Below are 24,810 nucleotides of genomic sequence, written 5' to 3' on the forward strand. Positions count from 1 at the left end.
GTATTGGAGGTGCATCCTCACCAGTGCCAAGTACAGGGGGATGACCACTTCCCTACTCCTGCTGGCCACACTATTCCTAATACAAGCCAGGATGCTCTTGGCCTCCTTTGCCACCTGGGCACACTGCTGGCTCATATTAAACTGTCTGTCAATCAACACCCCCAGGCCTTTCTCTGCTGAGCAGCTTTCCAGCCACTCTTCCTCAAGCCTGTAGCGTTGCATGGGGTTGTTGCGACCCAGGTGTAGGACTCAGCACTTGGCCTTACTGAGCCTCATACTACTGGCCTCAGCCCATCAATCAAGCCTGTCCAGATCCCTCTGTAGAGCCCGAAGCAGATCAACACTTCCACCCAACTTGGTATCATCTGCACACTTACTGAGGGTGCACTTGACCCCCTCATCCAGATCACTGATAAAGACATTAAAGACAACTGGCCCCAGTACCGAGCCAGATTCTCGCAATATTTGCAATAAAGCAGTAAGGAATGACAATAAAACAAATAGTTTTGACTTTGCTGTTTATGGTATCATTTTCCAATCTCTACTCTTGAACTGACATAACTTCACTCTTAAAAAAAAGGTTACAATCACTGTTCTTATTCTGAAAATGCTCCATTAGCACTGCACTTCTTATTAAGGCATCCTACTGTGCACAAAAAGCTATTTTCACTGGCTTGTATAAATATTTGATGTAGCTCAGTTGACAAAAAGCTATTTTGATGTTCTTGCTTCTGATTTACAAGAAGTATAAGGGAAAAGATTTCTTACTGTACCATGACACCTTTCCTATTGGGCAACAATTTTCCCATTGTCTTTGAACTTCAAATCCCCCTTATCTAGGAAACTAACCTTTAGTGTGCTGTTGCTCTCACTGAAGATAGCTAATCTGTAGCTTTACGAGGCACGTGACCTGAATGTTGGCCTTTGCTTCATATTTATATTCCTCCCCCCTCCTGAATCTTTTCACCTTCAGTACACACAGAGAAAAATAATTCCATATGGATTATAAAAATCCCAGCCACTTTAGTGGAAAAGGTGACTATAATTGGCCAAATGCATCACTGGTTCATCTCTGTCAGAGGCAGCGTGAGTATAATGGAGACAATCAATCTGACCCTCTAAAAACCTGACTACTTTCCTCTACCAAGCAATTCACATTTTGTGGTACTGTCAATGTTTTCTGGTTGGTTGGCTGGCTTTTTCTAACTTTGAAAGGCAGGAAATTCACAGACAGAATGGTAAAACAAATACAAGAATGCCAAGCATTTAAAGACTTCCAGTTCAAAACAACTAAAGATGAGAAAGCTTGTGATTACCCGCTTAGGCCATCAAAAGATAACCTTAGCTTTGATCCTTTCTCCCTTCTCACTCTCACCTTCTCACACTGCTGATGGCAGACTTGCTGCTAGAGGGAAAGAAAGGGACCCCACCTTGTTACATCCTTTCTATTTGCAGTGGTATTAATATGGAGCTTGCTGATACAGTTCTCACTAGTAGGTAAGGGTGAAGTCCTGTGATCACTTTAGATCACTAGGCAGGATCAGTTTACACCTGGGACTACAAGCAGAATTAGCAATGACACGAGTTGGATAAAAAACACCAGCAAATTACTGAACTCCAAATTTAAATAACTTATTTGTCAATACAAGAACACTCAAGGACTAAGCAAGCTGCTGTTTCAAACCTACTTGCAAAATCTGAATACATTTAATATACGGTGTAGCCCTGCATGGTTTACACATCGTGATTTGCAATTGTGTTACATTTCTGTTTATAATTATCTGGTTAATAAGCAAAAAGAAACAATTGTTATCAGTGAACTTTAAAACTCTTTCAAAGAGTAATCATTAAATTGTTGGCAGAAGGAAGAAACAGATTTATGACTACTGACAATCTGGAAATCTTCACATCATTGGGCATTCCAAGGACAAGGGGGAAAAGAAGAAGATAATAACCCTGTTTTTAAGTCTAATAAGCAAAATAATGAATTTGTACTTTAAGCCAAAGACAGAACGAGCCCCAGAACAAAGAAATGTGATATAACCAATTAAAGAAACTATGCTAATATTACCTTAACTTGGAAGAGGATTAACCAGTGAACAAGGAGACCAGCTATGAAGAGCTGGATAGGCTGCCATAAAAGAGTAGACAAAAGGAAAGAGCTGAGAAGCCCTTAGCCCCCTCTTACTTCCCTCCTCCCTATCCTGGGTTGTTTCATACTGCTTGGCATATGAGTGAAAAAGCTGTTCCATTTCTCTGCAGCAAAGAAAAAATTTAGGATTTAAATAATAAACTTTTAACTGTAACCGACAGCAATTTACAGATGTTCTCAGCAACTGTTCTTCTTTTAGCATGGGCATGTTAGCTGCTCTAATTAATACACTTCCAGAGACATTAACTCTGAACTTTTTGACTTCTAAGCCTGTTCTTCCGGTAACTGTAAAATGCTAATAAAAATTATCATTAACTGTTCATCTTCAATCTCTAATCTAACTTAATCCAGAAACTGTCCATTTTTATACAATTTGTTGTCTTGTTTGCATAGAAACTTACTGTCCTGATTCAGGTCTACTTTATCTATGTCTGCAGGCAGTTATCCAACACTCCACACTCTGGTATCCGAGTACATGAGCTTCCCCCAGGCCTCTGTTACGTAAATGAACTTTAGAAGTTTAAATAACAGAAAAATGCTGTGTTTAAAGCATTTTTGAATACACTGATAAGGAGTTTTTATTAAAGAAAACATTAAGCTTGATAGAGCCAATTAGATTTGCCTCTATGAGTTGCAATTTATACACATGAAGTAAATGACTATTTGTTTTTAAGCAAGTTAACTAGCAATTACAAAGCTTTCCAGGAAGCTGTGTGAAAGCATTCCATCAGCTGAACTTTAGACCTTCCTTTTCTGCTACTTGCTTGCAAAATGAAAAATTAGGATTCCTTGTTAATTTCTTGATTGACTTTTTCCAGAATTGACTCATATTACAGTGTTTTATCATGGGTCCTGGAATTCTGACCAGCACCAAAACGGAGAGAAGATGCCCTGGAAGCAGCTCCCCTATAATTTTGAGGTGCAAACCCCCTAATCTTAGTAGCAGTGCCCAATCTATGGGCTACCACAACCCTTTTGATGAATGCAAAACAAAATTAGGTGAAAGATTCAGCCATAAGCACTTTAACCATGAAACAGAGTAGTGACATATTTTTTTAGTATAATTAATCTGGCTGTAACTTCAACATTTTTATGTTCAATTACTTCCGTTTGTTTGCTCTTAGGATTCCTTGGTTATGTCTCCCAGATCCCTATTATGCATCAGTCTTTCTTTGTAGAGCAAGACTCTCTTCAGGGACTCCATGGTGGCCAGTATTGTACAGACTGGCTATAGTATTAAGCTGGATTCAGTGCCACATCTTCACAACATATCTGGGTTTTTACCTTCTTCAACTAAGAATAAAATTTATTCATCACTCATATGAATGCACTAGCTAGGATAAAACAAACATAGAAGACAATTTGGTAAAACATAGTGCTATCAAGGTGGAAATGGTCTCTGCAAAGACTGGGAGTAGCTGACTACATGTTGGCCAGATGAAACTGGAGGGTCCTTACCCTGACCTGCAACTGGAGCCATATGCAGTGCATGTCCAGACAGTTAAGAAAGCCACTCTTCCATTTATGTCATCTGCCTTGCAATCTTGTTAGTTTAATTCATTTTACTTGGTACTGTTTATTAACTCTGTATATTACTGCAATTACAGGACCATCTCTAGTCTGTTTATAAAATACAATACATGATCTGTTTTCCTTATTCAACTGCCAAAATATTTTCTGTGCTTTCATTCCATTTCACTGAAATAGGTGGTTCTAAAACAAATCTGCCCCAAGCCTACATTTAAGTACCTCCCCAATGTCTTCTCTTCAAAGATAATGACCTTTATTAGAGGAGAAAGGAAAATAATCACAGTGTAATGCTTTCTGTAATTTCCATACCATTTACCATTCCAAGGCTGAAGATGGCGTTTACCAGTGAGCCTCCTTTCCTGAAGTGGTCTGTCATGTGCTCCAGCCAGTTTGCTTCTAAGCTGTTGACAGTCTGCCCATTCCTGGAGATCCTCATAGGGATAGTCACTGTATAATATTGGCTGCATCTTTGTGGGGTTTTTGGCTTGTTGAAGAGAATGAAGATCTCTCTTTCTACCAAAAAGTAAAAAAGGGGGTAATGCAACAACCGTATAATCATATTTCAGCTACAACAGTGTATAACCCACTGTTTGCTCCTTCCTAACTACACTGTGCAACTACAAAAGATACTTTGGGATGTGTTTATGTCCTTAATACATTTCTGCAGTGTTCAACAAAAGAGGGTCCCAAAGCCCAATACAGTATTTCAATGCAACAATGTTTGTTACTAATAATGGACTCCTTGTTGATAGTAAAACATTTAAAAGACACTAATACCTGAGTACTAACGGACAATCCCCCTACTGGAGTTATCTCTGTAAACCAAGATAGAAAAACAATTCATAAATTGCTTTAAGTACTGTCGCAGTCAAGAAATCACTAAAAATTAACACACAGAGTACCTTTATTTTTCTATTGAATGATTTTATGATACTATGAGTTGTTAAAAGAGCTGTGAAACTGAGGACAGTTCAAATAGGAAATCTTACTGTAAATTTAGGAAGAACTGCCTCCTGTAGATCTTGGCCATTAACAGCAAGCAGCAGCCTCATCTAAAGTAAATGCAATCAGTCTTTAACATAGAAACTATACTGGATGGTTTGCTGATTTACTTTGGGTCTGAGCCAAGGTTAGAGACACTAACACAACAGCAAATGAATTTTGAAAGTGGAATTCCACTTTAGAGACACTAACACAACAGCAAATGAATTTTGAAAGTGGAATTCCACTTACAAATGAGAAGATTTTATAGAGTTTGCTCCATGTCTCCCCTAGCATATCACAGGAGCAATTAATACAGGCTTTTCATTACAAAAAAGACATTGTTGACAGCAAAGCTGAGCTTCCACAGCCCTAAAACTGGAAGCAAGTTTAAGTGTAGATCTACCTTCCAAATTCTCATCAATAAAATGACTGATAAAAAATTTTTACATTATTGTTTTACTTAATGATGGAGTGGAAATCAATGGTAAAATTTCTATTGACTTCCAATGTAAAAAATTCTCCTAAAAGAAACTAATATAAAAGTTAAAGACACATGAAATTCATTCATTCAGTAGGTTCCTCTTGTTTCTAAGTTATTATATTCTCATCTCGAGTATTAGAGTAAAGAAAGAGATGTCAAAAGAAATGTTAAGTTTGCTCTGACAAACATCAATGAGCAAGAAGTAGAGTGTAAATTGAAAAGATGTGAGAAGGTTGATGCTCAGACACAGTCTGGCAGCACTTGGAAAGCAGGAAGCCCATGATTTAACCAAACATGAAAAAGAGGCCTAATGATCTCTGACATGAACCATGATTCAAATAGAGTAGAAAGGAATTGTTAACATGAATCCTCTTTCTGTTAACCACTTGGTTTAGAAATAATGAAATTATGATAATCCTAACTTAGAAGAGCATACATAGAAAACTTTAATGATGGTTTTGATTCTGACCCCCACAATTGACTTACGTTGGAAATGGAGACCTTTCTGGTGTATATGAAGACATTGTATGAACAAGAGCAAATCATGAAACTGGAAAGCCACAGACAGGGAGATGAGAATTTGGATTTGACACTGGGCTGTTAACAGCATGCGTTTGAAATGTGTGCGAATCTTTCAGTGGCTGACTTGGTTTGGCACCATTACTGGTTGTATAGCATACCAGCCCTAACCAATGTTCAAGACATTACTGATAACAGTTTTCATCAGCAAACTTAACTGCTCAAGCATGGACAAAGACACCTTCAGTTTGGTTCTAGGTAACACAGAACTTTTGCACATACCATTGGAACATCTGTGCCTTGTTCACAGGCATATAATTTTCAACACTGCTTTCAAGAGTCCCTTATTAAAAGGGAAAAAGAGCACTACAAAATATTCAGGAAAAAAAAAAAAGCAGCAGAAATATAAAACTTGAATAGTATAAAACTAAAAAATATAGAACAAAATTAAGATTCCACAATTAGCAAGAAATATTAATTTTTCTCCTGAAGTTTTATGTAGAGAAGTAGGAGTTCCAAGAGTGGTAACTTCCTATGGAATAAGGAGGCTAACTGGAAAAAACAACAAAAAAACCCAAACAAACTCAACACCAGCTGCCCAATAAAAAACCAAACAAGAACGAACAACCCAAAAAAACCCCCAAAACAACAAGCAAGAAACCCAAACCACCTGATGTTTTCTATCTTCATATTCCCAAAAGAGGATGGAGAACCAGTGCCAAAGACTGAAATACATTTTCCGTGGGAGGAAAAGGGAGTGCTGTAGTAATAAAAATTCATACAAGAGTAATAAAGAAATCAGCAATGTTGTACAGGCAATAAATTTGGGAAAATCCTACTAAAAGTGAACTGTCACATAAAACTGTCTTCTCAGACCTTCAGTCTTTGAAAGTATCTGCATAACTCACCAAATACAAAACTATATGAGAAATAAATAAAGCCAGAAAGCAGTCAGAGAAAGAAAGAGAGAAAAATAAAAAAACTAAAGTTGTTGTTTTTTTTTTAATTAAACCTCTTTTCTGGCAAATCAGCAGTTGTAATAAAATTCTGGGGTGTTACAGATGATAGAAGCTGAGAATATTGGAGGTGATCAGCTTCACATTAAACGGAAAGATTTCCACTGCTCAGTATAGGGAAGAATAGCATCAAATTAAACTTGATAGGTTGACCCTCTCAAAGCCAGCATACATAAAAAGAGAAAGAACTGGTTTGATTAGACTTGGAGATGACTAATTTAGAATTATAAAACTAAGAGAGGTTTTAGAATGTGCAAGATTGTAGTGAACACATTTTTCAAATAATAGCTATGCTTTGACCAAATCTGGCTGTCTGCTTGTCCCTCAAAAAACTGAAGAAAGTATGGTGAAAGGTCATAGATTGTGATCCAAATTTGATGCAAAAAAGCTAATGACACCGAAATGCAACGGAAACCAAGACAATAGTCCAAGGAGGGTTCAATGCAAAGTCATTCTTGGTTCTACATAAGAAATCCCCAAAGCAGCAGGAGCGTTTGACAAAATCTATGTAAGACATAAAAGAATAATGGTAATTAAAAGTCAAGGACAGTACCAGCTGAAAGGAATGCAGATGGAATTTCCTTACACAGATTTGTAGTTTGTAAGGAAAGTAAGCAAAGTGGTAAGAGAAGTTGCCATACACACTGTTTTCTAGGATCTAAGCAAGTTATAGGAAAGAAAAATATTTTTAGGTTTAAACTGAAAATGGGTCAAGAAAATTTTTTTCTGATGACTTTTCATTTTGTAAATTACTCTGGTCTACATCCTATTTGGAACTATAATTCCATCTACTGGAGTAGCCTCTGAGCAACAAAGACCTTAAAGGTGAATATTTTGAAGACCTCAAAAAGGTTATTTTGAAAACGTCAATTGAGACTTGGGACAGCATAAAGTGACATTTAAAAATGAAAAACACACCTGAGGAGATATATGTCAAAGAAATAAAAGAAACAAAGATGGCATATGAAGAATAATCTTACAAAAATATGAGAATTGGAAAGCAAATTACTAGGGGAACCATTAACAAGAGGTCCTTTACTATGAATTAGCAAACATGAGCCAATAACAAAAATAACTGCTGCTTTCCAGTAATTACAATTCTGACTGTAGCACTGCCCCCAGTCTGACTGTAGGATACCACAAGACTTCAGAGTACAGATCACATAATATTCCTGCTCATCCTGAGGTGGTCTAATTTCAGCTGTATGTTCACCTGCTACTAACGGGCTAACTGCAATAAGGCCTTGTGACTTACTCCTTCTATTGCTGCAAAACCTTGCCAGGTAGATTGGCAGAGCTTTTTGCTCAAATGGATAAAAAGGATACAAAGATCAAGAGCTCTCAGGGTATCACAACAAATGCAGAAATGGACCAGTTCAGCTGAACAGTAAACAAAAATAAGTCTTTACACTCAGGCACACAAATGGGCCATAACAAAGTTGCAGCTGCTTATATCATCTCTGCTTTTGCCATCTGACTTACACAGTTGCTGTGAACTCTGTAACCATGTGAAATCAGGTTAAGTGGCTCATTTGGTGCACCTTTTCTTTGCTAAGTACAGTGGTAAGGTCTTCCCCACATCTCCAACTCCCAGAGGAGCTGGGAACATAAGTGAGGCAATTTTGACTTGGCTTTTATGTATGAAAGGTCACTACAATACTTACTGCCAGTAAGCGGTTTTAAGCATCGTGCTGGTGTTTCATTCTCTTCAAGTCCATTCGGCTTGTCTGCTGCTTCTGTGACACTTGGGTTCCCATGTTCAAACTCTTCTTCATTTCCCTTTGCAGACTTGAGATTCAGCTCTTCAGTTCCCTGTCCTTCACCTCTACAGCTGTCCCTGGATGTGGCACATTGGTCACCACTTTCCTCACTTAGTGCTGGAGTACTGCATCCATTAATGCCATCTATTTTCTCCCCGTCTGGTGAAGCATGATCGTCCGGGTAATTTGAAACATTTTTATTATCTCTTGATTGCACAGAGTCATTACAGGTGGGTGTCAGGGAGGTGCTGACAAGACAGTCCTTTTGGGAACAGTACTGAGGTATAAATCCAACAAATTTCAAGCCTCGACTTGCAGCATCTTGAATCTACAAGTAAAACAAGATTAGATTTTTAACTGTCAAGCTGTCTTAGCTAAACAGAAATACAGAAAATAACACCTTTCAAGGCAGCTAGCATGTAATTTTTGCTACTTCTGTCCACTACCACAGGAAATTGTCATGCTACATTTACATAAAAAGCTACATTCTAGAGAAGCAGGATGAAAAGCTCCCTAAACCTTCTGAAATACTGTGAAAACGAGGGGGGGAAAAAGGAAAAAGAGAACTGAGAAAATGCCTACATATTTCTTCACAAAGGATAAAGCATCTGTTTGAAAAGCTTCTTTATGCTAAATTATCAGAAGTGGTTTCATGCACACACAGTTTTAGTATCAACTCTATGAAGTCTCTGACTTCATATAGCATCTTCTACTGTATTAGGTGCACAACTTGGATATTTATGTGAGGAAAGGGTTATTCATTCTCTCTGTTGCATGCATTGTTACAACAACAGTTGTTGTTTTTCCTAGTTTGGATTGAGACACAAATGGCAAACTTTCACATAATGAGTACATAAAAGCAAAGCTATTTTAATACATCACTTTTGGTAAGTTATAGAACTCGGAATAGAAAAAGGCACTGTGAGATGAGCAAAGAAGAATAAAGGAATAAAGGAATCTAAGGGGGATTAATTATTAATCCTGTATGCCTTATGTAAAAAACTGAATCAATCAAACCAGAAAAGATCCTGGAAAAAAGCATTGGACTAGTAGCAATGACAACTTGATAAAGCTGGAATAATCTAAGAAAGGCTTGAGACAGCAGAAAGATAAATGTTTTTTGGGTAGACTCAGCACTGCAGATACACCATCCATTCGAGTCACCATCCTCAGACTCCTCAAACCCAGGAGATGCTGCAGCAAGACCCAGACTTCTGTGCAAACATGAGTGTCTGCTGATTCACTTACGAAAATCACCCACTGAAAAAGAAAGGTTTCCATGCAATGTATACCCTTCATATAATATAAAGTCTAAACACACATGAATACTTCTAAAAGAAATGCCTTGAGAATGGAGAAATCATTTCACTTTCTCTGTATACCATGAAATTCTAGTAAATTAAAGTGTCTTAATTATTCTCTGAGGCTCAATTTAGTATGAACTTGAGGGAAATAGCTCAGGTCTTTTTTTTCAAAAGCAAGTAAACAGGAATAATTTTGTACCACTTTTAAAATATTAATAAATTTAGGAGGAAGTTCATTTCTGCATCTTCCCTATCCAGAATTTATATTTTTTTTTTTAATGAATCATCTACTTCCTGGTAATGTGCTACTGCTACGAACACAAACCCACATATGATACCTGATCAACAACAAGAACTTCCTCTTTCAAACCGCTATTATATTTTTCCATGTTAAATTAACTCTTGATTTAATGATCACTGGAACTTAAACAGAGCTCTCCAGGAAACAAGGCAATGCTCTTCACAGGTGTTTAGCCTGGCAAACATGGGATGCTGACTTAACTAAAGCTCATTGCTAAAGAGGACAATAACCTCCAAATAAAAATACTACTAGCAGTACCCTGACCAAATGAGTATCTGCCTACCAAGAAAGTTAGCATGTAACTAGCTTGCTCAGAAAGGTTTAAATTAATGTCAATGACAGATGCATTCATAATCCGCTTAATAGTCCTGACTCGCTATTGTAACTTCACAAAAACTTTTTTATACAGTCAATGACAGATTTATAAATTCATTTCATCTCTTGCCACTAATCTACAGGCACACCACATTTGTTTAGTAGGTTGCAGGGCAGATAATTATAGAAATTTAACTAGTGTGCAGCTATTAAAGAGTTTGAGGACAGCACATATGCAGTAATTTTATTAGTGCTAGTCAATAATGACTGCTTGTCAATCTACACCAGACTCTCCCACGCTGTGATTCGGATGAGAACAGCTTTCACAGCTATTGTAGCAATGTTTTACAGTCTTGGCTCACCCAAAAATATGTATTTGCTGTAAAGAACACAGGATGCTGAGGCTCTTCTTCTGAGGCTCATGTTTTCAGAATGGTAATATGAGGAACTAAGGACTGAAGCACAGTCGAAGCCATATTAGCCTAACAGTTTAGCAGAAAGATTGGAAAAAGAGACTTACCTTCAAAGCCCTTTCCCAACAAGTTAATGGGCAGTAAACAAAATACAAAATCTTACTTATACCTAGATTTCAAATTTTCCAAATTATATGAGAACCAAGCATCTCATCATATTCAATAAAGCAAATTTAGCAGGAAATGTTACATCAACAGTGCAATGTAAGATACAGAACTGCAAAGTGATGCATCAGCCGATGCAGTTTTTCCTTCTGACTTTTCACAAAACCATGAAAAGGCTGACTTTCATCTTGAATAAAAGTATAGAGCCTGAACATTTTCAAGCTACAAACAAAGACAACTTGATTTTCCAGCTTCCTGCTGGGAGCTTAAATAGTACAAAATTTTAGTTGCCTTCACGTCCAGAATGAATTATACCACTCAGTATACATCCACATTTCTTGCTTCCTGTATTTGAAATATTGAATATTGGAATTACAAAAAACAAAACCCCAGACTTAAACAAGCCCAAACCTCTGTTTCGGGAAAGGTGGTGCCCAGGAGCTACACAGGGCAGAAAGGCTGTTTCTACCAGCTACCTGTAGTTTTCAAACCCTGTGAGGCATCCTGTGCTGGTACACACAGACACACACATCTGTTCCAGGCCTTTGGGAAAACACCTTCCTGATGAGGTGCTGGGCAGCAGTAAGAGGGCAATGCATGGGAGGAAGCAAGGGTAAAGCTGGACTGCATGGGAAGAACATGATGCTACTCTGACAGGGTCACCCAGAACTTATAGCAGAGGGCATAGATTCTAGAATTACTTGTCTTTATGTGCCAGTTTAGAGTACTAAAAAAGAATACTAACAAGGGTCTTTGTCATACTATGTTGTATGACTAAATGAGAGGAAAAAGCATGGAAAGCAGAACGACTGCATTTCTACCACTTAGAACACCAGAAAAAAAATTAGATTAAAGATGCCCTTACATTAGGTGATCCATCCTAATTTAAGTTGGTTTACTGACCTTTTTTGGTATTTTAAATATGCCACATACTTGCTCTTTATATCTGGGGAAATTTTTAAAAGGGAAATTCCAACAGAATTTAAGTTAAAAAAAATGTCTTTGGTTCTTTCCTCAGATAGGAGCAGAAACATTTTTATTGCCTCATAAATGTGCTGTTTGAATCATATTAACCACAAATACAAGAACAGGTCTCCATCACAAAAGATCTTATTGTTCAAAAACAGAAGCAGAACTTAACTCATTTATTTCAATCTGGATAAAACCCCAAGTGTACATCCAAATCAGTTTATAGTTGGCTTGCAACAAATTGGATTTACACCAGTATAAAAATACAACCTGGTTAAAGAAGGGGTGAAATTTCATGTGTACAGAGGGCCAAGGCAGTTGAAAAATTTAATGTCATCCCTATAATTTGCTTGATTAGAAACCTGGCATTTTCCCTGAAGGGAAAAAAATGACAGATTTAGCCTTTGCTATCTGTGAAATAAATATCAAATCTCTCACTAACTCAAGCACGAATAGGAACAAGCATTGTGTCCAACCCTGATGTCAATACCTTAATTGAATTTTAGCTGGGGCACATGTGTTAACATTTCTTAACATTTGTGAAGTGTTATTGTTTATTTCAGAACTGACTGACGGCTATTTTCATACTCCATTTGGAAACACTGAACCTTCAGCAACACAAAGCAGTGTCACTAAACATTATGTTGATGTAGCAAATGTACGTCCCATCTATTTAAATACTCCTGGTTCTCTTGAAGGCTCCCTACTTAATTAGAAAATGGCTGACAGTCTAATTTTACAGCCTAAATCTGTAAAAACAGACCTGACAACAGCATGCCTAAATGAAGAAACCCTCTTTTCTGAGAAGTATTTTTCAACTATAGGCTTCAGAACCATAAAAGAAGTGCAGAGATTCCAGGTTGAAAGCTCATTTTGAATAGCTGCATACAGGTTTCCTTTTCAAATCTGTTTAGAATAAAGACACTTGGCAGGTTCATTGTACAGTCCACATACTGCTTGTGATTCTCCATTTCTTGGTGTATTATTAGCTCCGTAATAATCTCCTATTCATAGAGAGCATGATGGTACTACTTATAAATACAGAAGCTCAATGATATAGAACCCATGCTGACCTGAATCATATACTTTTGTCTGCTTTGGTAATTGCTTACAGGGAGAGTCTCTGTATGTCTCCCATGGGATGGCACACAGCAAATCAAACACTGTCCACAAGCTCAGGATAGTATTCCACCCACATCAATAAACATGGGAAATAGTGCACAGCAATCTGGTAACAAGGATCTCTTCCTTGGATTAAGTATTTTCAAACAGACTATTTAATAAGTCAAGTGTTAGGAATTTCTCTTAACTCTTGTATGCCAGAAGCTGGATATTTTCGGGATACATACAGAGGAAAAGCAGTTTTACTAATGTCACCAAGACACTCCAGATTATAGCAGACCTAAATGGTCTCAAGGCTTATACTTCCTGATAATCTGGAAAAACACACCTTCTAAACCTAGACATTAGGACTAAACATTTCCTTAGTATATATGCTATATGGCTCATGGCATTAACAAGGCACTGAAAGAATGCTCTAGCAACCCAGTAAAAGGGACTGCTGCCAATATAAAAACAAACAACAGAGACAATTTACAAAGAGCAAGCATAGCAAAAATGTGCTTGGAAAAAGGACAACATTCTCTATGTGCAATGATCTGATCTTCTGATGGTCAGATGCATTTAGTTAGCTGTGCAGCAAACTAAGGGGAAAACTGCTACTTAGTCCTACTGATGGGAAAACATATGGCCTTTGAAACAATAGCTGGCTTAATTTTGCTCAGAGCTGTCTCAAACTTTTTTTAAGCCAAGCATAAGCCGTCTTAGCCAATGAAATACATTCATGTCTATCTGTCTGTTTATTTGATTGTTGTCTTTAAAAGAACGATGTTAGAGGCATTAGATCTCCTAATGTGTACCAGATACAAGATGACTGTATTTTTCTACCTTCTTTTTAGGATTCAAGCAAATCTCCTTTGACAACAGACATAGCACCCGGCAACTTCATGCAAAGAACATGACCTTGTGGTTTGAGGGGAACACCACGTACTGCATACCAGAAGTTGGAACTGGAAAAGGATGTTCAAGACTACAGTCTTCCAACTGTCTCCTCCTTCATTAATACTTAGTAGTACGTTTCATCACAAATACTGAACATCCCGCTTCTAGTTTGTTAACCTCTGAAAACAGATGTTTAAAATTAAGACATGCTTTTGGTTTGCCTCAGATATTTTCTGTAGGTCTTGCATGATGTTTCCTGAGAAGAGACTGCAACAGTTAATCGAGTTTGCTGCTTATTTTTAAAACAATTAAGCTTAGCTACTGTTCTGAAGGAGGGGTTTAGACCTTTATAAATAACTCAAAACTTTTGCAACTTTTGGCATTTTTACATCTCTACTACTAAGTTAAAAAAAAAAACCCTGTAATTCTACAAATCAAACAGCAAAGCAGCAAGTGCTAATCAGTTCTCTGTCCTGTTACTGAGACTCTGTTTCACTACTTACAGATTTCCAAGCCATGCAACCTTTCTGACTAGGATGCTCTATCATTTAAGCCTGTACTCCCCATGCATATTTAACCTCTTTCAGTTTACACTCACCAATTTTGAATTTCAGGCAGATAATTCATGTTCACAGAAACCCAAGTAAATATAAATGTAGCTTCTAGAAAGGGAAATCCCAGTCTGCATTCAGTATAAAATACTGAATATATAAAATAGGCCATCAGGAATCAAATGCCAGTGAGATGCCCTGAAAAATGTTACTGCAATCTGAAACCAGAGTCATCCTTCAAGCAATGTTGTTGACAGAGTTTATATTGATACTTCCAATAAAAATCTTGACCAGAACTTTACCATTTGAGAACTTCAGATAAGACTATTAGAATGAAGTTGGTAGATCCAAGAAAATATAAGAGAGTCCAAAAACAAACCCAAAAGTTACAAAACTAGTGAGTTTCTTGAAGAAACAGACGTATGTTGCCTTTCCATCTTTGCAGTACCCAGTGTATTCAACAGGACACTGACTTGACACTTCAAACTCTTGCTACATTTGTGGTAGAGCATGACTAGGCACTGAAAAGAAAGCTTTGCAGTTTTACAACATGCTCATTGGTAGCATCCTCTGCAAAAAGGAACTGAAAGCTACCAACCCAACAGGGAGAACAGCAGTGAAGCAAGTAGTCACTGCAACCAACTGCTATGCTGAGTAAAACAGAAGATAGGCTCTTAAGAAAGTGCTGCCAAGAGATAATAAATTACAGTGAGCTGTTTGTCTCCTGCTACTGAAGCCAAAGCCGGGATGAGAGTAACAACTTGAAATTCCTCTTTAGCTTACATTAGCTGTACATACAATATAACCATACCAAATATGTAGTGCAGTGTGGTGCAAGAACTGTTGTTTCTTTCAGCATATCTTACTAGATGACAGCTCTTGAAACCACACTGTCCTATCCTGTGTGGTCTTGGGTGCAATCATTCTCAAATTATTGTCTTATTTTAGCATCTGCTCCTTCACAGACCTGGCAAAGGACAAACATTGTTGGACACAGGCTACAAAGGTTCAGTGCCTGCAGTACCTGCCCAAAAACCATGTAACATATCTGTATCCTCTCATCCTTAACCTAAACTCTGAAAATAAATCCTTAATTTATACATGTAATTTAAGATTTATTCCTTAGAAATTGTTTTAAACCTGGGATAAACTGCTATGGAGCAGCCAGCTATGTTCACTCAACCCAAATATTTGATAAACACTGTCAAAAAAAAGTCTGTAGAAACTCTGTCCCAAGCACTTGCTCTAGGGAATGGGTATTTTAAAAATGCAGACTGTGTCTTGTGTATGAATCTGTTCAGAAAAATTCCTACACTAATGGATGAACATAAACAAGGGGAAAATAAAGGTTTGTAGAGATGAATAGTTGAGCATTGTAGCTAGCAACCATTTCAGCTGGGTGAACACAATGCAATCTCACGTAGAACATGAGAAAATAGTCACTTATTTGTGATCGGCTAGCACTAATATGATTTAGAACTGGCATGCTGGTTTAGTCCATCTCTGTCCTAAGCAACAAAAACAAAAAACCAAAAAGTTCAGGACAACAGGAATATTTTTTAAATTAAGAATTCAATCTCAAAGTTACAGGCTTTACATTTAATTTTTTAGGAACACTTTCCTTTATCTTTATATAAACCAAAGTGTTTTTTAAAATCACATTATTCCATCAAGCCATCTGTTACTTGAAGCCAAAAATTAAATTTGAACAATTTGCCCATATTTTATTTTAGCACAGTATAAAATATTATTATATTTATTATTATTTGAAGAAAGGATTTTTTCCCACCAGACAGAATTGGGATAATTACAAATGTCAACTACATACTTTATAACATCTATTTTTATCGCGGTCAAGAGGATGATTCTGAAAGCTGCTGGGGCAAAGGATTATAAAAGCACAACCAGGCTCCTGGGAGAGTCCTGAAAACAGTTTTGCAATGTTCATGGAAGATATATATCAACACTACTCTTACAGGGCTTAGTCAAAAGAACACAAGTTGAAAGAAGCTTAAGCAGGAACAGATGTTTCCCTTCACACCAGGCTGTTTAAAATACAGTATATGCTATTTTTTACCTTCTCTTGCTATATATACACTTACAAAATGTTAACAAAATGCACTTTAATAAATATTATCACAGCAGATCACAAACAGCTGAACCATTGATGCTGAATTTCAACTTCTGCTTCATGACCGTATCTACTTCTAAAATCCAAATACTTAAAAATCAAACAGGGGCTCTGTTTGCACCAAAAACATACAGAAAACAAAACAGTCAGCTAAGTGCTCAGCAATGGTTTTCATTACAATGTGCTAAAGGAAATAAATCTTGTATTGTTCTTTTCCATATACCCTGGAGAGTGAAGGTTTTGGGGTGGGATTTTTTGGGTTTGTTTTAAGGATGGAAATGATTTTAGAAGTGGCTGAGATCACATCTAGATAAGTAATCCTAGGTAATAAACAGTACTCTAGAGGGGTCATTCTCTAGCCACAAAAGTAAATTTGAGCTGCTTATTCGTTTGAAGAACAATCCTCTGAGCAATATTAAAGACTCAGTATTTCCCCTCCTCTATCTTTTACTACCACCTGCTCTGATTTTATATTCTGCAGGAAATTCTGAACAAGCCAGTTAAAATATATCTAAAGTAAAGAATAATCCCTAGGATTACAATATCCATCTAACAAACCCTAACACCAGCAGAGCAAAAAGAGACAAGAATGTGAGAAATACTGGAACAGCTTTATAAAAAAACTGGTTTTCTTAGCAATTATAAATAGAAGTACAAAAAAATTACAATATTAGTAATTTTCACCTTTTTTTCCTCAAAAATTGCAGACTTTTGTCTTTTTAGTTGCTTATTATACTGTTATGAATAAATCAATAATTACATATACAAAAAGTACTTATTACTATGGATAAATTTGTCCTATAGGACATTTCTCAGCTTCCAAATCTTCTTGTCATTTTACATTTAAGATGCTGAAGAGAGTTTTAAAATTCATTAATTGGGAGTTCAAAATAATTTAGTATCACTTTCACACACTATATGGATTTGTGAAGTGCCTTGTTTTGATCATATAAGATAAACGCTCACTCTGATGTGACTGAATATGCAGGGAACAGGTGAGGAGCCAAGTCTGGGCTGAATCACTCCCTTGACTGGGAACATTTATGGAAAAGATTTTAGAAGCTCTGGAAAAATCATGTAAGCATTCAGTTTTTATTTTACAGAAGAAACAGAAGTTCTCCTAAATACTCCAACCATGCTTCTATCTCGCAACTTAAAAGAAGCTGGAGTATTAACCTGTCTTTTAACAGTAATACTAATACAAAAATTATTCACCAGTTAGAGCCCTAACACATAACTCTCCAGATAATGATGGGTCTGAACTACGATAGCAGTTATTTTGATAGCACCAAAACAGACACAGATGAATGGAGGGGAACAAAAACCTAAGAGAGCAGGAAAAGAAATATCTCAGTAATTTGATAAAAACATTGATATGGAGAAACATGCATGTGGTTGCTGGTGTGTGCATCAGTTCCTTATCCAACCACTCAGCCGGTCTCCTGCATGGTGTTTCCTCCATGGAAGCAAGGGCAGATAACAGGCAGGAGCATTGAACCCCTCTCTCACCATTCAGGAGTACACTGATTAAGCTAAAAGCACAGTTTAAATTTGTTGATACTAATGTGTATTAATTTCCAGGGCAGAAACTAAAACTTGAAACATACTAATTCTTCCTGCCACTTCTAATCCCAGATAATATTCTTGTTAAAAAGACATTTAGAAGAATTTCAGTAAACACCATAAAACTGGCTTAAATACAGTAGATCCTTTCAGCAACGTAGGATGCAAGTTCCTCATACAAGTGTTAGTATTGTACAGCCTTGATTTCAAATTAGCCCAATTTCCTGTGCAACTTGCCTTTGTATCAGGGAGAACTGGTGGTCACTGTTTCAGATGCCAACTCAAGAACAAGTACATTGGTGGCAGCATCCTTGCAATGTGTTTTATTAGCATGTTTCTCCCTGGGGTCCCACTGACTTAAGTGTGAGCGTTATACCAACGCTTCCTTGGCCCAACAACGCTCTTGCTAGAAAATACACGTCAACAAACTTACAGGCAAAGTCACTGCATCTGCAGGAGTCAACATTATTTCTAGGATACTTTTGACTACAGAAGTTGTTGAGAGGACCACTTAAAGGAGTAACATGTTACTGGCAGCTTTTGAGCTAGTGCTGGTGCTGGCATTTTTATGCTCACTGAACTTCACCAAGACTATGAACAGAGAGAACAGCAATGAGCAGATGTGACACACACTGTCTCGTATAGTAGATTTCATCACTAGATAAGCATTACTTAGGTATTTAAAGATGGAAATAATGTTTCAAGCTGAACAAGCCCACTTCTGAAAACACAAAACCGATTATTTATCTGTATGACCTTAGGTTTGCCAGAAGCAATAAGCTTCATTTCTGAGTCAAGTAAGGACAGAGTGGCAGAAGGGCCTTTGTCCAGTCAAAAACACAAAAGGAAGATGCCTGCATTTAGATTTCAGTTAAGCTTCCCTAGGGAAAGATAATGAGTTCACAGGGACAAGAAATATGAATTCTGCAATGGGGTCAAACTGAAAAAGAGGTAACATGCAAGAACTTCCTTCTGACAGAGCATTATTAAGGAGGCAACCAAGGACACCAAGATGTGCTTCCTAAACTTTAAAAAGGCAGAACTGGGAAGAAATGGTACCTAAACTATCCTCCATTTCCTAACCTTTCACCAGCACTGCAAAGACGTGAAGACAGGAATAAAACCTTCTGCCTGTTACAGTTCTTCTAGAGCACGTAACTCAGATTGATGTGGAAAACAAAGGTCATGAGAAACATATTTGGCATTCATATATGACTGCGTATCCTAAATAACTTTTTCCTTGGGGTGTCAGCCTAGCTTCTCATTCCCTTACTTGTCTCAGCAGCTTCAGGAGAACATTCTCAGATTAAAAAAACCGTAACAGGATACACAGAAATAAAGAGCAACTAAGGAAGTAATTAAAGGTTGCCCTATTTTACATGAGACACAAGTCAAACTATTACAAAATACAGTATCTTAGAAGCAACATCTTTGACTTGCAACAACTTCAGAATGATCTGAGCCACAGTGATTGGAAGTTAGCTCATTAAAAAGCAGATGAGCAAATCTTTAATCTGTTTTCCCTGTGAGATAAAGAGTGCTAGCACCACTACAGCAGTAAAGTACATACACATCAGTTAAGTTACTTCTTTTATTGCCCAGGAATTACAAAGATGCCACAAGGCGGTATGAGCTCTTCAGGACATGTTGAGCTGCACTAGATCCAAAATGATACGAAACAACAAACCAAACGTGGTGATGCCAACATGATTTTAAGGTACAGGAAAAGCGTATCCCATGCAATATCATCTCTCCAATGCTTAACTGCCTCCAGCCTTCAATGGCTGGCTTCAATGGTCTGAAACCACAGTCATAGCAAAAATACACAGAAGTGAGTAAAGAATTGGGACAGTCTCAAAGCACAGGAGTATCTCAGCCACAGAACATGTCTGACCTGAGAGATGTCTTTGGCACTTCCTGAACATTTTATGGTCAACCTTGTACTAAGGCACATTGTTTCAGTGAGCGAGAGCACTCTCCAGGTGAAATAACTACCTTGTTTCTATTTCATTATTCTTAAACATTTATACAAAATCACAGAAGAAGAAGAAAAAAGGTATTACTTATGCTGTATACCACCACAAATTGTTTTGTGTTTCCCAGGACAGAGCAATTGAGAAGTTACTAAATTAACCAATTAATTTTTTCAGGCTAGAGGAATTTTTTTCTAGTAAATTTACAGTCAAAGAAATTTCTTACTCGTTATTTGGTTTCTAAATTATGGCTACTCTATTTGTTGTTTTTGTTGTTTTTTTTTAATATAGTAATTTGCAATGCAGTAAGATGGTAAACCTGTGCTAAAAGTCTCTTATGAAAAGCCCTGTGATCAAGGATTTTCCTACTCAATTACAACACTCTATTAACTTCAATTGTATTACACAGTTTGAGAAGAATTACAGGGTTGAACTTTTTTGAAAGTAAGCAACTGCCCTCTCCAACAGTTTCTTGTTACTATTTTCTTTGAAGAATATCCCCTTATTTTTTTTTTTTTTTTTTGTAAACATCTGGTTTATATGCCCTTAAAAGCAATGGACATTTTTGTTGCTCAGACAAATTAGTTAATATGACAATTAATTCCTACTCCCAAACAAGTCCTGCTTCCTGAGTTAGATTTACATAAAAGTGTTGAGACTTTCACAATGTGTTTAATCAGATACAGACAGAGGCATAGCAAACACTTGACAGCATCAGCTTCAAAGAACTTCAAATTCCTCTACATCAAATAACATCTGAGGATGAGCGACGTACTCAGCCTACAGAAAAACAGTAAATATACATTTTAGCTATTAAAATTTAAATTACTGTATTTCAAAAAGGCATCTTCATAACCCCATAATCAAATGGCTTCTACCAACAGAAACATTTCCATGTCTAGAAAAGCATTCTAAACAGTCTCAGAATTGGATATTTATGGAAATTAGCTGACTTCTGGACTGTCATTTTGTTCTCATGTTACCCATACTCTTTCTGAAGTTACAAATTAAAAGAAATTTTCCATTGTCATGATATAAAATTTTGCCACCAATTGTGACAGATAAGCCAATATTGTCACTCTGACTCAAAGAACTGAAGAACAAAATCAAACATGTTGAAACTGATACACAAGATCTACACCAGTTTTGCCTAAGTGTGACTGTACTGAAATAATCAAAGGTAGTGTCAGAACAGAAGTGCAGTAATACAATAAACCCTGAAACAAAATTCGGACTCAGCCTTTTAAATACTAATAAGTGTTCAGAAAACTTCAGTTTCTTCTGATGCAAAAATCTATATATCTTTCAGTATGAGGATGGTGATGATCAGATAGTCATAGCTGCATTAGTTTTAATCAGTTTTTACAATTCATAGTAAAAGAGAAAGACTGAGCATCAGTGCAGACTGCCAAGCTGAATCCCAATCAAGCACATACAGCTTGTGCTGAATTTTTTTCTGTAAAATTTACTTAACTACTATCACTGCAAGATGGATTAAAGCTAGGGGAGTGTGTCTGCTTACACTCTTCTTACACCATGTGGATAAGTAAATACAGTATTTAATGCTAGGTTTTATAACACACAATAGGACACAACAGATGATGCAAAATTTGAAACATACACAATGAATCTGTATTCACCGAAATGGACATAACCCCCTAATTTCCAGTCTGGCAGAATATTACAGCATCAAATATAATTTTAAGAAGGCAGGAAATAGAGAATTGCAGGGTTCTTTTCAAATTCCCCAGTGTATATATATAAAAATTGATTGAAAGCAACAGTATTCTGGATGACAAAGCTGTTTAGGTTACCAGTACCATCTCTACTTGCTAACATCATGCACTACTGAAACAAAACTTAAACAATCTGGGTGATTTCCAGGAGTTAATGGGCCTTTTAGCTGCAGTACTATCCAGCAAGATATTTTGACACTGAAATGGAAATGACATATATTGTTTCAGCTTAAGATGCTTGCACCATCATAGGACTGTCTTCTACATTGGTAGCTTAGTTGATATCATCTGTGAGATGGTCACTCTCCTGTGATACTAAAAATAATTTTCTCATAATAACATGATCCAAGTTGTTTCTCTCAGTATTTGCCCTTCAGATATTTAAAACTGCAAACCACCAAATTCTACTTCAGTGTTTCAACAGCACAAATATTCCTGTTGTCAGACTGACAGAACTAGAAACAGTAATTATAGTGCAAATAAAAGCATACTGTGTTTTGGTTTTTTCCCCCCTTGTTTTTTTTTACTCACTTTCTTAATAAAATCAGGTATCTCGGTTTTGTCTGCAAGCTGGTTTAAAGAGGAACAGCACTCTATCTCCAAGATATATCCTTCACTATGGCCATCACCTTTTGGAGACCTAGAGAGACAGACAGAAAAAAAGAATCAGTTTCTGTTCTTAACATTGGATACACAGACATGCCCTTCACAAATATTTCCCATAGAGAGCTAACTTTCAGACAAAACTTCAATTCCAGCACATACACTCCATTGAGCTCAACGCAGTTCTGACATGTAGCAGCTACAGCACCTCACCTACTTGCTAGGGAGGAAATCTCACCGATGACTGTGGATGGCACAATGTCTGAGGGACCTCCACATTTCTCTATCTGTCCAAAAAACACTTTGTCAGCCTGGCATCTACAGCCAGCGCCAAGAAGATGCACAGCTGATGTAACTCAGAATTATGCATGAACAATGCAGAAAAGCATGTTTCAGTGCAATGGGCTGACAGATGCTATGGGCCCCATAGGACAGCCTGATGTAGGGTGTGTTTCATAGACAGTAGCTAAAAGAATCTCTTACCTATCACCATCCTAAGTCAACATTTGAATATCAGGGGTTAATCAAAGTAGTCTATTCTTCAGTCTTACCTTTTGCAATGCTGTTAAGAAATGTAAAGCTGTGCCTGAAATCCCTTCTCTTTCAGAAGACACTAACTCCTAAAATAATTCAAAGCGTATGGCATCTGTCATATACACTGGTGAACAAACCAGTGCTGTGAAAACACAGCATTGGTCAAAATATGTCAAGGGAATGTTGGGAAGTTATCCTGAATGATCTTGAGAAGCAGTCCACAGGTGAGCATTACAAAAGCTGTGCTACTGAAGGCCATTTTCATCTCCTCTGGACTTTCACACAAGGAAAATGATACACCCGACCAGCACAAGAAATCTGGAGAATCATTTGTTTTACCAAATTTATTGGCTCTTTAGGAGAATCCATAAAGGAACATACAAAAATAAATGCTGTCCTCTAATTCTTTAGATTAACAAAGCAGCTAGCTGCAAAAAAACAGGAAACACTTCACTTTCATTTTTAAACTCACTGGTTATCTGTAAAAACAAACTCTTTTCAACCTATATTGGTGAGGTTTAGACACAGGTTTAAGGAAAAGGGAAATCTGCCTTTGAACGGCTCTCTCCTAATTCCTCTCCTCCTCCTCAGCAGCTCCCTGGACTTTGATTTTGTGCAGTGTTTGAAGGACCTACTTCTAAATTCTTTGAAAGAAGCACAAGTTAGCTGAGATACGTATTATATCTCTAAAAATACAGTGATTCTTGCTGCAACTTCTTAAAATTACCTGTTTATTTTTTTCTCCTTTAACAAGCACTTACTCTGAAATACACTTGCTCCTTGTAAATATTTAAGCAAACAGGAGACAGTGAATTCTTCCTTTGAGAGTCTCAGAGTTACTTCTGCACTAGGGCTCATGAAAGAAATTGCATCAAATACCATTGTACTCTGTTAGGAACATTAATTTACAGAATATGTGCAATAGACCCTACTAAAGGCCATAAAATCATTCGTTAAAGTCTTCCAACAGAAGTACACTATATTACCAAAAAATATTTTTCCATGCTTTCAAGTAAAATATGTCCATATAAGTTGAAGGCAAGCCTTTGTCTATGCTGGCAGTTTTCACCTTTTTAGGAAACATTTAAGAACCTATTCTTCTGTCCAAAAAAAGTCAACCAAACAGAACAAAAGCTGTCGCTTTTCACATGAAAACAATAAATAGCTGGGGATTTCACAGATTGAAAAAATAACTTTCTGAGCAAATCCAGGTGGGCAAGAAATTATTTCCAGTCTCTATACAATAAAAAATGCATTTCATAAAGGAAGCATGAAGTATTTAATAAATATTAGAAAAGTCTCTGATTTAACTCTTCGGATATTATTGTAGCCATAGAGAAGTAGCTAAATATACATACAAGTAAACTGTATACTGAACATAAGTTATTGTATTTTCTGCTTTATTCATTTAATGGGACAACTTTTAGAACCACTTTCATTAGAGACTATGAATTAGGACCCCCAAAACACACATCTATCAAGATCATGGAACAAAAAGACAAAAACAGAGCTGAGGTCTCCTGACTTCAGTCATGTCCCTGCACTTTCATTTCCTTATTCTTTTCTGAAGGACTAACGTCAATCATTTGAGAATCACAGAATGGTTAAGGTTGAATGGGACCTTAAAGAGCATCAAGTTCCAACCCCCATGCTATAAGCAGGGACACCTCACACTACACCAGGTTGCACAAAGCCTCATCCAACCTGGCCTTAAAAACCTCCAGGGATGGAGCATCAACAACCTCCCTGGAAAACCCATTCCAGTTTCTCACCACCCTTATATTCAGTTGGACCTCTGGGCTGCGAGCA

General features: G+C 37.1%; 1 protein-coding gene across 1 annotated transcript in view; it reads right to left on the reverse strand.

The window, feature by feature from the left end:
- The window catches only part of RFTN1 (raftlin, lipid raft linker 1), an 85,451-nt gene that overhangs the window by 22,142 nt on the left and 38,499 nt on the right, over positions 1 to 24,810 (reverse strand). The window contains exons 3-5 of the mRNA XM_051611223.1: positions 22,396 to 22,504; positions 8,347 to 8,770; positions 3,992 to 4,195 (exon numbers count right to left, since the gene is read on the reverse strand). Of these exons, the coding sequence (XP_051467183.1) occupies positions 3,992 to 4,195; positions 8,347 to 8,770; positions 22,396 to 22,504 (737 nt within the window). The remainder of the gene's footprint in view (positions 1 to 3,991; positions 4,196 to 8,346; positions 8,771 to 22,395; positions 22,505 to 24,810) is intronic.

Source organism: Apus apus, chromosome 2, assembly GCF_020740795.1.
Source record: "Apus apus isolate bApuApu2 chromosome 2, bApuApu2.pri.cur, whole genome shotgun sequence".
NCBI lineage: Eukaryota > Metazoa > Chordata > Aves > Apodiformes > Apodidae > Apus > Apus apus.